Raw genomic sequence first — 14,799 nt, forward strand, 5'->3', positions numbered from 1 at the left:
GCGATATCGTCCTCTTTTGGAAGGCCAAACAAAGTAGTTTCGCTTTCACAACGAAGCACACAGCGCCTTCACGACATGGCGGCAACAATACTACAGCGAGAATAAAAGTTACGCCTTCTTTCCTTGCGTGAACATTTGGGCGGCATCATGCAAATCTTCCCACATCGTGACGTAGACGTGGGGGCGTGTTAGAACGAGCCGTTTTAGGTAGGCGTGGTTAACTCTTAACTTTTATAAAGAATATCTCTTTGGTTTTAAGACTTTAGTGTTTGCAACTTTACAGATCTTCTTTATGCACCAAGAGCTTGTAACACTTCAAAGAGAAAGGAAAAATTGAAAATCGCATCATATGACCCCTTTAAAATTGTTACTGGTGCAAGAAAACTTTAACATTAGAAGCCTTAGACACTAAATGAACGTATAAGGTCCCTTTAATCAACATTGGTTTGACACATGGTCCACTGCTGCGGAACAGCCAAACTTTGACTCAAATATTACCTCTTCCCAAGTAAACTCCTCATTGGGTGATCTTTCACCCTCCATTGTGAAGGTTTTCCCTGTTCCAGTTTGTCCATATCTTAAACCAATAAGAAATTATCCATTACATAAATACATAAGAATTTTTTTTTTAATACCATGCCAGCTTTTTAGCTATTCTAATGGCAAAAATCTAAGTTTAGTTAAAACGTAGAATAGAAACCAAATAAAATTTCTAGGTCCAAAAACTCAGAATTAAAAAAAAAGTTGAATGATTTTACATTTAAATACAGATACTCACGCAAAGACAGTACAGTTATAGCCCATGATAACTTCATCTAATATGGGGCAAACCACACTCCTATAAACGTCAATTTGTTTGGCAGAAGGACCAAAAACCTAAACCAATTGAAATGACAAATTTAATGAGCATTACTACACAGGAAAAAAATTAAATGACATTAATACTCAGGATGTGCATGGACAACAAGCCAAACACTCACCATGTCAAAAGTGTATGCTTTTCTTGCTGCTTTGTCTGTGGCGCCTCCAGTACGGACTATCACCTCTTTTCGGTTCTGGTCACATTCAACAACTGTATGAGAGGCAGATTTACGCTCCACTGTGTTGAAGGGTCTGTGAATCGCACATCAGATATGAGAATGGTTTAGACATTAATTTCCATCTCATAAATACACACAATTTTATTTAGAAAAGAAAGAAAAAGACAACGTAGAACAGCCAGAGTTAACATTACACTAGAAAATAGATCAAAATAAACATCATATTCTAGGCTTTTCGGCTAAAGCATCAGCACCTATATATATTAAAAAAAAAGATCAAACCATGGTTTTAGCCAGAAATCAGTTACATAAATTGGTCATTTAAATCGTGTCATGTGAGGGCAAGCTGTCTTGGCCTCAGAACAAAAATAAAATAAACTAAATAAAAATTTCTGTTTGCAGGGTAGAATTTAATAAATAAATAAAGAGGGTTTTAAACTAGGAGTATAAAAACCATACATATGCAAGTTGGTTATTTGTCATACAGCACAACATACAAAATATGTGATCGAGGCATTCTTACACTACTTACAAAAAAATATAAATAACGGTTACACATAAAACCTGTTACATTTACCTGCATCGTACAACCACTTGAATATTTCTGCCTTTTTCGTCTTTTTTAACTGCTGGTAACGTTAACTGTGATGAAGCCATTTTGAAGGAGCGTCTTCCGTGCTCCAGGTCTGAAAATGTCCTTTAAAATGTAACCTTTAAACAAAATTAGATTTGAAAAAAGCAAATATATAAGTCACACCGGAAATCATTTATATAAATATTGAGCCATTTAAAAAATATAAACGTACACAAATATACTGCAAACACCCGCACCGCAGATCCATTAGTATGACATTGTCTAGCCTAAATGGCGCCTAACCAAAATAAATGACAAAACCAAACTAATAAGAGCAAAATTAGCAAATGCACGTACCGTTCACCTGAACTCCTTTAAAAGCAGATCAAATAAGCTGCCAAAGTCGTTTAAAATCCCACCAATAGTGCAGATTATTGGAATACACTCTATTAGCTGTACGCTCTGACTACGAGTCTCCAAGCGCTGCAGTTGCTGACTTTGAAAATCGCGCATCTGCAGCTTTAAGCCAATCAGAGAAGAGGGTTTTTTCACCATGCTTCTGATTGGTCTAACGGAGACGAGCTGGAACGGATGCATCTCGGGAAAGTGCAGTGTTTTTAAAATAGCACTGGACGACGAGAGAATTAATAAATAGCTTTTAACAGTACTATATTTATTTTTCAGTAAAGCTGGTGTAATAATTCTGCATTTTAAATGGAAACATATAAGGCGTAAATGAAGAATGAAGGAATCAGATAAAGAATGAACATTTCATAATTAATTTCAACAAGTCATAAACAATTGATATTTATTTAATAATAGTTAATGGCTTTTTTGTTAGACTAATGTTTGTATTATGTTTATTATGATTGCTTTAAAATGTGGTGTTGTACATTACAGAAAACAAGTAAGTGTGGGGTCTCTCTTTTTATGTCACATTTTAATATGCTCTAAAATTATTTTCCTACTTTACTGCAGGTCTCATTACAACAAAGGAGGAACTGTGATTGAGATTCAAATAAACGTTTGTCTTTCTGACACCGCCTTTTGCTTGAAACGACTGTAGTTCCTAAAATTACCAGTAGATGGTGGTAAGAAACCATGACACACTTGTGTTCTTAGTAAACAGATCTAGGCAGTAGCCATTTTAGGCCTTCATATTCCAACTGGTACTATTTTAAATTGTATTTGGACCGCAGAGCAAATCATGCAGTGGAAATACATATTTGTATAAATATATTCAGGTACTTTTCTAGCCGTTGTCTTACATGATTAATTGTCACTCTGTCATCTATTTATCAACTGCATGAAGATTTATTTATTCACACCAATCTTATTTTAAGGAAATATCCTTAATTAGAAATACCCTTTGTAAATGTATTCATAATCATCATATATCGCAATCTCCTTTTCTATCATTCTTATATTAGTACTTCTTATTCTTAGTTGCAGAATTAATTTCTTTTTTATTTCCTGATTGTTAACTTTGTACTAGCTTGAGCACTTATGACCCAGGGTTTGATAAAAAAAAAGAAAATTCAACTTGTTATCATGTTATTATAAGTTATTTTTGCTATTAAATGCTTTTGTGTAAATATTTTACTGTTTTATTGCCTTATTAGACCCAGACATAAAAGTAAATATAAAAACATAAAAGTAAATGTTCAAAAACTATTCAGTGTTTATTATGTTAAAACTAAATGTTTCAAAAATTACAACTGTCTCACTGTTGTGACAAAAGTTAGTGTACTTGTTTAAAAGTGAAGACAAATGGTGTCATTGAAAAACATGCTTGAGGTGTGATGTGATGTGTGAAGAAAACAAAGAAAAAAAATATTATTTGATTAGTTTAAAACACAATACAAAATTGAGATGTGCTTTGAATGCAAACACTGTTGTGGAATTGTATATGACTTTAACAAGAATGACACCAATTACAGACTTTTTCTTATGATCTTATATCAAATAAAAGACAATGTTAGCAGACAATTAAATACACTAGTGTGAGTGTAAATAAATATAAAAATAAAAGAATAAATAAATAAAAGTTTAAAACACCTGCCCAACTCAATCCGAGCAGCTGAATCCTTGGCCATCTTCAAGAATCGGCTAAAAACTCATCTCTTCCATCTTTATTTGACCCTCTAACTCTAGCACTCTCTATTCTAATTCTATTCTTTAAAAAATTGCCCCTTTTAGACTTGCACTATTCATTTACTAACTGCTTGTTTTCTTCAAAAAAAACTAACAAAAAAAAAAACGAACAGCTTCCCAATTCTTTTTGTATTCTATCTATTTATTTTCTTTTTATTTATTATACAATCAACAAAAGCAAAAAAGGCCTCTAACACTAGCTTGCTCTATTCTTTTTCTGTTCTATCTGTTTTATTTTTATTTATTATATAAATAAAAAAAACCTTGCTACGTGTAGGCTACTGTGTTAAGCTAACTGAGACTTGTTATAGCACTTGCATATCATTGCTCTTTTGTGATTTTGATTGCTTCCATTGTCCTCATTTGTAAGTCGCTTTGGATAAAAGTGTCTGCTAAATGACTACATGTAAATGTAAATAAAATACATATGAAAAAGTAAATGCAGAAAATAACAAATGAAGGGAAAATTGATAAAAAATAATTGTACAATTAAATGTAATTAAAAATGAATTATATTTGTTTTATTCAATTATATATTAATCAGAATACTTCTTTTATTTCCTATGATTACATTTATTTATTTGTCTGTCTATCTATTTATTTCTACATTTCTTTCTTTCTTTCTTTTTAATTTCTGCAGGTTTGTTCCTCCATATGAGTGTAGGAAATGCGCTTCTTTTCTCAAAGGTTTACAGGGCCAAATGTGCCCTTTCTGTCAAAGAACGGTGGAGACTTTTATTTTAAAGTAGTATCATTGCAATGGACTTATTGTGTTGTCATAGTAGCTGTGCTCACGTTTTGGCGTTCCTCGTAGTCGCAGGCATCACACGCGTGCAGTAGCCTGACAACAGCAGCAGCAGCAGTAGCAGCAGCAGCAGCAGGAGGAAATGGGGAGAGAGGGGCACCGCACCGTTTAACAAGACACTCTTCAACACAACACGACCAATAAAACAATTCACCATCGGTGAGCACGCGCCTCAATCTACAAACTCCAAGCGCGCCGAACGCTTGTTTTTTTTTCCTCTCGTGATTTTGAAATAATCAATAAAAACAACCGAAGCTAAAGCGAGCTCGCGTGCTAACAACTATCACCATAAAAAACAAGCTGTCAGGCGTACATTTGTTGAAAACTGTTCGTGCATTCAATCCCTGGCGGTGTAAATGCAATACGGGGTTTATTATAAGAGGTTTTAAGTGAGATAAATCAATGCATAATGTGATTTCTGCTTGCATGACGGTGCCTTTTTAGCTAACGTTACACGCGTCTGTTAGCGCCTTAAAGACTGATTCACATGGACTGATTCATATTGATTATTAGGACAGTTTCAGATAGTGTGATGTATTCCATATGTAATCAGATAGTAGCACAGTGCAAGAGTCACGTTTGTAATTGGCAAAGCGACAGATGCATGATTTTTGGGGTCCTCGGGTGTGTTGCTGGTTTCAAGGCCAAGGTCGCAATGAGGCCTAACTGATATGAATGAATAATATTTTTTTTGTATATGATGGATAGTGTTTAGATGCATCTGTGATTGTTATGATGGGTGTAGTGCAGTAAATATGTTGCTGGAGGGCACTGGTTTTCATCTGGTTGGCGTCTGGAACGTGGATGATTTTTTGCTTGTGTGCCACCAAGGATTATTAAAATGGGTTTTATGCCTTTTTTATAGAATTGAAAAAAATATTTTTTAGAATATAGTAAATGTGGTGTTGCATTAAGATTATTTATAAAAAAAAAAAGTATCTTAATTGTATTTATCATTTTTTTTGTCTTACCATGGTAATTCCATGCTATTTGGACATTTAGTAAAACCACAGGTGTCTTATAAATGCTATGGCAAGTGAATGTGATTATGATATCGCTTAACAAAAAGTACCGTGGTTGTATTATTACCCCGATACTTCAAAATATATTGTAGAACTAAATGTTGACATGGAACTCCAGATTATATGTCCCAAAACTAAAATAGTATTTTTTAAAGTGGTAAATCTCAGAAAAGTACTGTGGCGGTACCATGGTACAGTCAGGTGGTACTATAGTACTTTGATGTAAATCATGGTCCTGAAATAGAATGAGTATAATGTGCAGAATAAACCTTAATAATAGGGTTTATTTTAACATGTAAACTGACCAATATTTGTTGTGAGGTTGATTTCTTGATGAGTTGTTGATCATGTATTGTTTGTGTATTGTTTGTTTACACACTTACATTGTAAACCAGTTATTAATATTGATTTAAAAATGCTGTCATTAAAAGCTGACATTTTTTTAGAACAATTTAAATATGAAAAAAGAGTCATAAATTGTCTTCCGCATGGCAGTATGAGCAATTATGTAATTTTTTTGTAATGTTTTTAATCTTTTTTTTATAAATGTGGATCGAGCCATTAGAATAGAACATACTGTGTTATATGTCACAAAGTCTTCAAACTCTAAATAAAGTTTGATGCCATTTGATATGTACTTATTCCATAACCGGTTAAGGTTTATTCTGAAGTTGAAACTTACCACCAGCTCTATGCTGACATATGCATAACAAAAGTTGTGTACACGTTCGCCAAGTTCATAAATTGTTTGCGGCAGCATCTCATTAGAATATTTTGCACTTGTAAACACATGCACTGCAAATGCAATATCCCGCTGAATCAACTAGTTGCATTCTTCAAAATAAAGTGACAGTAATGTAAGCAGAATGAATAATTTATGAGAATTTATGAGCACATGTGAGACGGGGGTTACAGAGACCTGCCCTTTATTTTCAGGGTCAAATCAGGTGACCTATAGTGGATAGGTTGGCCCGAGGGGTCCTTTCATGTGACAAGTTTGGAGGCGGTGTTGGAAATCATGTGTTGGGAACGTTTATGTTGGTACTCCTGCATATGGAATTACTTTGAAACTAGTTTTTGTCATGTTTGTCTGTGAATATATACTAATTGGTAATGAAGTTGATTAGATTTATATAATGAAGCTCATAATTCTAATATTGCATAATATATGCAATGAATCGCCTGCGATTTTGAACGTGATTTCGTGTAGCTTGTCAGTGATCTACGGCTCTGTGTAGTAAATGCCGCTCCATCTGAAAGCACGTGCTGGAGATTTACTACTAATCACCAGAAGCGGCTTTACTGACGAGATTCGCATGAAAATCGCATTCGATTTTTTGCCCAGCCCTATATATAGATATATAGCTATATGTGTGTGTTTGTTAATATGTATATGTATATGTAGGCCTACTATACTAATTTTAATTCTGCAGAACTAATTTGTTATTGGCCACTACTGATATCTAAAAAAGAAATAAATTACACCAGCAACTATGAAGTATTTTTATTATAGATTATTCTGATGATTATTTCCATCTTTAATCTAATTGTGAAATCTATATATGTAATGCAACATTACATTTTATACAGTAATGGATTCCCTTCCCTGGATTCCCTTCCCTGTCTCTTTAGCTATGTTTCCATCCACCTATTTTTATGCGCATTTTGGGATATCGCATAAGAAAACGTTGGATGGATACGCTAAGATGCGAATAAATTCTAAAAATGCACATAAAAAACGTATGCGCTCAACTAAGTAGGATACATTTCTTAATTTCATAAAAACATGCGCATAAACTGATATGGAAACACTTTCACCGAATAAATTCCTTAATGCGCATCAAAAAAGACATGTGACTTTGCGATGGGACAGCATAAAACTGGACCAACCAACAGACCGATCTCATTTCAAGCATCTGAAATGCTAGTTTTGTCATTCTAAAATGCTTGAGCAAAGTCTCATCGAAGTGCTTCGTTATAATTAACTCCCAGAACTGCATTCCTAAACGGCAAGCTCCGAAAATAAGATAACATGACCGCGTTTTGTCTGTGCGCTCTGAAGCTCATCATTTATTGTATACAAAAAATATTATATACAGTGCCTTCTACTATACTGTAGCAAATAAAATTTTTCTTCATGATATTTACCGCAAGTTAATCAGGAAGTGCTGATTTTGTTCTCTTCAACTCACTGGATGAAAATGGTGCTTTATTCACAAATATTATATACGATAATCCAATTTTGCGAGTAAGTTTAATTCTTAACTTTGGATGGAAACATAGCTTTTGTCTGCCATAGGGTTCCTGGTCTGAAAAAGTTTTAAGACTTCTGGTCTTTGTTGCGAATTTAAATTATTATGTGCAAAAATGTAAATATAAATCTTTAGAATATTAATTCTTTAAAATAAAGTTGGGTAGGGCTGGACGATATGGCCAAAATCGATATCACGATATATTTCTTAATTTCGGTCGATACGATATAATTCCGATATCGATATGACCACTATTTTGGGCGATATAGCAAAAAAATTTATCAACGATATAATGTGTCATATTGTTCGGTATCGATAATTATTGAAATTTTTATAACCTTTTTTTAAAACAAAGAGCAATAGAACAAAAGGTTTAAATTTAACCACTGTATTTTTAAATTAACCGAATTTATTGAGACAAACAACAAATATGTTTTGTTTTAACAGTCCAAAAACACACAATAAAAATTAAACAAATATCTAATTTCTAATCTTTTATATGCAGATTAAATAGGTCTGAAGGAAACTTTTGTCTTGTCTCCCGAGGCCACAGGAGGGCGCAATGAGCAAAATAATGCATTTAAATTGTCAACGCAAGGAAGTATCTCCTTACTAAAAAACGTGCATTACGTCTAAATTAACTCATAAAAATCAAATATAATTTCGTAAATTGCATAAACAATTATGAACAAAACAGCATCATGTATTTATGCATTGATTAATACAAAGAGCCGAATCGCCCATCATGCAGATTGCATTTAAAAACATAAGATACGCAGTGAAAAGTTTTCTAAAAGCTTAAACTGTTTTAACTTTGCATGGCTACATCTCTTCTGTGAGACGCGAGTGCAGCAGTCATATTTGTCCGTCTAAAAATGCGCTGAATATGCGTTCTGTGTGAATGACTTGGTTTCGGTTTTCACCTAATCAAGATCTTCTCCGCATTGAGCTTCTATATTTCTCTAATATTTTGAATGCATAACACAGCAGCGGCGCATCTCGTGGGCTAGACTAACAAAACATTAAAATGCAACAACGTAGGGCTGGACAATAATTCAATATCAATATGTATCTCGATATAATTTTTTTCAATAACGGTGATATGATTTTTAAACACATTTCCGATATTTCGATATTTCAAAAAACATTTTCGTAAACTGAAATAAAATGAAAAAAAATCTAAATAAATTGATGTGTGTCGGTTTAGGGAAATACCCGTAAATGGCGCATCATGCACGTGAGGTTATCTGACGGAGAGACGCAAAGCAGTTTAAAGCAGAGTCCTGCACGGCAAATTACTAATGATATTCAATAATTTTGATTATTTCTCACAGAGAAGGGTGAGTTTTTGTTAGGGCTGGGCGATATAGTTAAAAAATGTATCAATGATATAATGTTTCATATCGTTCGGTATCGATAATTATTGACATTTTTTATAACCTTTTTTTAAAACAAAGAGCAATAGAACAAAAGGTTTAAATTTAACCACTGTATTTTTAAATTAACCGAATTTATTGAGACAAACAACAAATATGTTTTGTTTTAACAGTCCAAAAACACACAATAAAAATTAAACAAATATCTAATTTCTAATGTTTTATATACAGATTAAATAGGTCTTTATTGTATAGGTCTAATTGTCTCCCGAGGCCACAGGAGGGCGCAATGAGCAAAATAATGCAGCACATTTAAATGGTCAACGCAAGGAAATAAATGTCTATTAAAAAAACCCTGCATTACGTCTAAATTAACTCATATAAATCAAATATAATTTCGTAAATTGCATAAACAATTATGAACAAAACAGCATCATGTATTTATGCATTGATTAATACAAAGAGCCGAATCGCCCATCATGCAGATTGCATTTAAAAACATAAGATACGCAGTGAAAAGTTTTCTAAAAGCTTAAACTGTTTTAACTTTGCATGGCTACATCTCTTCTGTGAGACGCGAGTGCAGCAGTCATATTTGTCCGTCTAAAAAAGATCAGCATTTATCTGAAATAAAAAGCTTTTGTAACATTATACACTATTCCATTCAGTATAATTTTTATTAATTTTTTGGGAAAGAAATTATAGAAATGAATAATTTTATTTAGCAAGGATGCTTAAAATTGATCAAAAGTGATGATAAAGGCATTTATAATGTTATAAAAGATTTTTATTTCAGATAAATAGTGTTCATATCGATATCGGAATTATATCGTATCGACCGAAATTAAGAAATATATCGTGATATAAATTTTGGCCATATCGTCCAGCCCTACAACAACGTCACTTACATCATTATCACTGCATCTTGCGCGCCACTGATGACGCTCCCTGACACACTCCAAACATTCAAATGCAAATGTTTATTTTAAATTTGACTAATTTTCATTTTTTATTCACAATCTCCTCATCACAGGCAGGCACAGCACTCAATTCAGCATGTGTTCGTGTTTGTGTGTGCTGTCTGCGTCACTCATAGCACCTGCCTATATCGTGCACTATATCGAACATTTTTTATATCGTTATTGAAGAAGGTGTACCGTCGATAAATATTGATACCGTTTTATCGCCCAGGCCTACTTTAAAATATTGTGTACTTTTTTGTGTACTGTTTTTCCTACTGCAACCTAGTTAGTAGCCTGTTCATGCACAGGGGGGAAAAAACTGCGATATTGACATTTTTGTGGATCATTTTTATTGTTGATTTTCATTGAATTGATCAATTAGTTATTGTAGCTTAAAATGACAGGTTCTGGAAGCTCATACACTATTTGAAGGAGATCTCATTGATTTTATTTTGTATGGCTCTATGATGATTTAATTGCTGTAGTAACTGTTTTTGTGATGGTATTGATCTCACTAATTAAGATAAAGTACCAGTAACAAGTTGTCTTGAGCCTTGATTTTCAATACTGGAAATCTGCTTGTGCGTAGTTGAATCGGGCAGCCGTGACCTGGCCAGCTGTTTTGCAGTCAAGCATTTAACATCGAATGTTTCGTTCACCGAAACAGATGTGTGTCAGCGTTTTCAAAATCTGAAAGTAAATAACCTATGTGGTTGCATTAGAGATTCATGAACCCGAACTTGGAGTCTGAGAGCAGATTTTTAACCAAGAGCAAATGTGTTTGCTCACTGAAAATGAAGCCTTGTGTTACTTGAGCTGAAATGACTTGTGGTGATTTGTTGCAGCTGTGTCGAACAGCGGTGATCAGGAGGAGAGTGTGGGCTCGATCCTGAGTGGCAAAAATGTGTTGACAAGCCAGTTGTCATCCAAATTCAGCTGTCCTTTCCTTGCCAGAGATATGTCCATTATCACAAGCTATGTTTCCGCTCTCTCCATTTTCAGAGTATTAAAAGAATATTGTCTCAGGCCCCCTCCCCCATCTGCAGCATTAAGGTACTGTGATCATTTCTCTCTGCTGAAATAGTAAAATACTAATTGTTTCATAATCAGTATGTTTAAATGTCCACTGTTATTTGGTCACAGCAATGGAAAATATACATGTATGCTTTAGACAACTCTATAGTGCAAGTAAGAAATTACTGAGGTATTTCATTTACTGTTGTAACATTGTTTATTAGAAGATACACCAGTTCAAACATTTGGGATCAGTAAGTTTTTTTTTGGAAATAAATAAATAAAATAGTAGTACTTTCACTCAGGATGACATTTATAATGTTACAAAGATTTGTATTTTAAATAAATGCTGTTACTTTAAAATTTCTGCTCACTAAAGAATTCTCAAAATAAACGTGTCATGCTTTCTACAAAAATATTAAGCAGATCAACTGTTTTCAACATTGAAAAATATTTCTTCAGCACCAAATCAGCATATTAGAATGATTTCTGAAAAATCCTGTTATACTGAAGACTAGAGTAAAGGCGGGCTTACACGGTGCGATTCTGAAGGTCGGAACGTCGTGAGCTCTGGCACATGTCACGATTGAGTTTATCCGCAAATCGTACGGAGGCAGTCACACACGACACAAATTTACTACGATTTTACAAACTCTGACGTAAGCATTACGTTTCGCGCCATTCATAAAAATATGGATTCTGAGGACGAAATACTTTTCTTTGTGGCAGGCGGCTTGTGACGTCCAAAAAAAAAAAAAAAAAAACGAAGATGAAGGACATGGCAAAGAGAATGGCTGAAATGCAGAGAAAAGCATGGACTTTATGTTCTTCATAAACAACTCGAGGCGAGTAGTTTTGCCGGAAATACAACAGGCATATTCATTCATAAAGCTGAACGGCAAATTTGGCACAATTCGGAATAACAAATAAAAAATAGAGCTGTATAATTAAACTAAAATGACTATATAGACTATTTATATACATAATATGTGGTTTTTGTCATCTTCTGATTGGTCAACTTCAGATGGATCGCCAAATCGTCTCGTTCAACCGCACATACGCCACGAATTTAAACCGACAGCATCCGATTTTTTTTGACATGATATGTGGGGGCGTGTTAGAACGAGCCGTTTTAGGGGGGTGTGGCAGAGTCTTAACTTTGATAAAGAATATCTCTTTGGTTTTGAGACTTTAGTCTTTGCAACTTCAGGGATCTTATCTATTCACGAACAGCTTGTAACACTCCAAAGAGAAAGGAAAACTTGAAATCGCATCATATGACCCCTTTAAATTAAGTTTTAGGTGAACTTTGCTTCCACATATATAAATTATGATTAGTATGAATAGTGCTTTTGAGGAAGAATTAATCATTATGGCAAAGTTTGTTTAATCAAGATCTGAATGTCAATTTAGCCTTACATGGCTTGAAAAACAAAACTATTGGTCATTTTACGTCAAACAGTTAGTTTGTTTTTGACCAGAATAAAATGTTTACCCAACCTTATGCCAAAAGTAACATTTACCTACAGCTAATTTTTTGTTGTATCATTGCAATAAGGTGCTTAATTCCATAATTTGATAAATTGATAAATACATAATCTCAGACCTGTTTGCTCTATATGTAAAACATTTGTTTTTTTGCTATACAGTTGTGCAGATTCTAAATATTTTTGCTTTACAGTTGTGCAGATTGTATATGTATGTCTGTTTTTCCTAGCAGAGTAACTCGAGGGGAAAAAGAATGAGCTGATTTTAAGAGCTCTGATAATGATGCCCAGAATAAGTGCGGCCTGGTCACACAGCAAAGTGGGAAACGTACACGCTGTGAGTAAACACTCTCATCTATAATCAGTAACCCACCTGATCCAGATGGCCTCTAACAAGAACTAAATAACATGTTTCTCAAAATACCACCAGATGTAACAGCAACGTGACATAGTTGATTTTAGCGCTGTTGTTTGTGACATCCTACTGATTTGATGTTACATGCTGTCTCTTGCAGTGAGCATTAGAAGGCCATGATTCAATGAGATAAACACTGGATGACTGGAGGTTCCCTGCTTAACAGTCTCTAAGCATGGCTGGCCTACAGCTGGTGACCCCTGCCTCCTCACCCATGGGGCCCTTCTTCGGTCTCCCGTGGCAACAGGAAGCTATCCATGACAACATATACACACCAAGGAAATATCAGGCAAGTCCTTTGAAATGGTTTGACTCTGATATTTAAGCTAGTCTGAGTGCTTTTAAGTAGCATACAAATACTCTGTACAGCTCATGGCCTATATTTTAAATATAATTGTGACATACTATAGATTTTTGTGAGGAAGAGATGGAAATTTTAGCCATTAACCACTGAAGATCTTCCCATCTGCTATCAACGTAACCTGATGTGTGAAGATGTTTTGCTGTTCCTCACTAGGGCTGTGCGATTTGGGGGAAAATATCAAATTGCGATTTTTTTGACATATTGCGATTGCGATTTGATTTGCGATTTTAAATTTGCAAAGTCAAGCTTCAGCTCAATATTGTCAATAATGTGCAGCACAGTATGGGCATCATTACCCTGCACAGGTATCATCACAGAAATTCTTATAGTTTCCATTAAACCATTACAAAATGCGTGAGTGCGGCCAGCGTAAACAGCTCGTCCGTGACGCGGGATTCCCGCCGCGTGGGGCAATTTGCCTAACTATCGATCTGACCCAGTAGACGCCATAATCCCACTCCGTCTCTCGCTCTCCCGTCCCGCGATTTCGATTCGATTTCGATTAATCGCACAGCCCTATTTCTCACACAAAGCTATTGTTTTAGGAGACATATAGGAAATATTATGCACAGGTCATATGGACTGTTTTTACAATGTTTTTGATGGTGCTTCACTCTGTTACTTTCATTGTATGGAAAAGAGCAGCTTGGACATTTTGCTAAACCTCTCCTTTTTGGTTTCATTGGAAATTAAATGAAAATCATGCATCAAAGTAATCACAATTCATTTGTATTAGGCTTGCTGCGATAGACTGTGTTTTCGGTTATACTGGTGTTAAGCCGCAACACTGGTTACGTAATTTGCCTACCCCCCACCGTCATTTTGATTTTTTTATAGTAACAAAAATCATTTAGCCTAGTTCAGTTAGAGGACAGACACTTTTAAAAACTAAACGCTCAATGCAGTGTGCCGAACCCTGCGCGAACGACAGTGCACCACGGAGCAGGAGTCAGATTTTATTTATCACGTGAGGAGAGTGAGTCGAGCTGACTGACAAGAGTAGGGATGCACCGATACTGAGCTCCTGTACTCGTACTCGTTAAAATGCCCCGATACCAAACGCCGATACCACACAACATGTGTTAAGTGCCATATTCAGACAATGTTTAATTACTTTTTCTTATTTGTAAGTCACTTTGGATAAAAGCGTTTGCTAAATGACTAAAAGTAAAAGTAAAGTAAAAGTACTAGTGGGTGCAGGAGACTATAGTTCATTTATGTAAGAGGATAGCAAAATAAAGTAAACTGACAAATTATACCCAAAATTTCTTCACACAGTGGACTACCAGTAAAACTGATACAAATTTGGGACCAAAAATTATTCAGACCGAGTC

At 34.7% G+C, this 14,799-nt stretch overlaps 2 protein-coding genes across 3 annotated transcripts in view; one reads left to right on the plus strand and one right to left on the minus strand.

Annotated features, from left to right (window-relative positions):
- The window catches only part of LOC107668589 (kinesin-like protein KIF11), a 9,261-nt gene extending 7,143 nt beyond the window's left edge, over window positions 1–2,118 (minus strand). The window contains exons 1-5 of the mRNA XM_016460525.1: window positions 1,972–2,118; window positions 1,618–1,751; window positions 981–1,113; window positions 779–876; window positions 499–577 (exon numbers count right to left, since the gene is read on the minus strand). Coding sequence (XP_016316011.1) covers window positions 499–577; window positions 779–876; window positions 981–1,113; window positions 1,618–1,697 — 390 coding nt within the window. The 5' untranslated portion in view covers window positions 1,698–1,751; window positions 1,972–2,118. The remainder of the gene's footprint in view (window positions 1–498; window positions 578–778; window positions 877–980; window positions 1,114–1,617; window positions 1,752–1,971) is intronic.
- A 2,466-nt stretch (window positions 2,119–4,584) lies between these two features.
- The window catches only part of LOC107668604 (endoribonuclease Dicer-like), a 40,315-nt gene continuing 30,100 nt past the window's right edge, over window positions 4,585–14,799 (plus strand). Inside the window, exons 1-4 of one of the 2 annotated variants that reach the window (XM_016460544.1) lie at window positions 4,585–4,732; window positions 11,188–11,238; window positions 12,917–13,023; window positions 13,202–13,390. In XM_016460544.1, coding sequence (XP_016316030.1) covers window positions 13,277–13,390 — 114 coding nt within the window. In that variant the 5' untranslated portion in view covers window positions 4,585–4,732; window positions 11,188–11,238; window positions 12,917–13,023; window positions 13,202–13,276. The remainder of the gene's footprint in view (window positions 4,733–11,187; window positions 11,239–12,916; window positions 13,024–13,201; window positions 13,391–14,799) is intronic. The other variant, XM_016460542.1, reaches the window with a different exon arrangement.

Source organism: Sinocyclocheilus anshuiensis, unplaced genomic scaffold, assembly GCF_001515605.1.
Source record: "Sinocyclocheilus anshuiensis isolate Anshui unplaced genomic scaffold, SAMN03320099.WGS_v1.1 scaffold2047, whole genome shotgun sequence".
NCBI lineage: Eukaryota > Metazoa > Chordata > Actinopteri > Cypriniformes > Cyprinidae > Sinocyclocheilus > Sinocyclocheilus anshuiensis.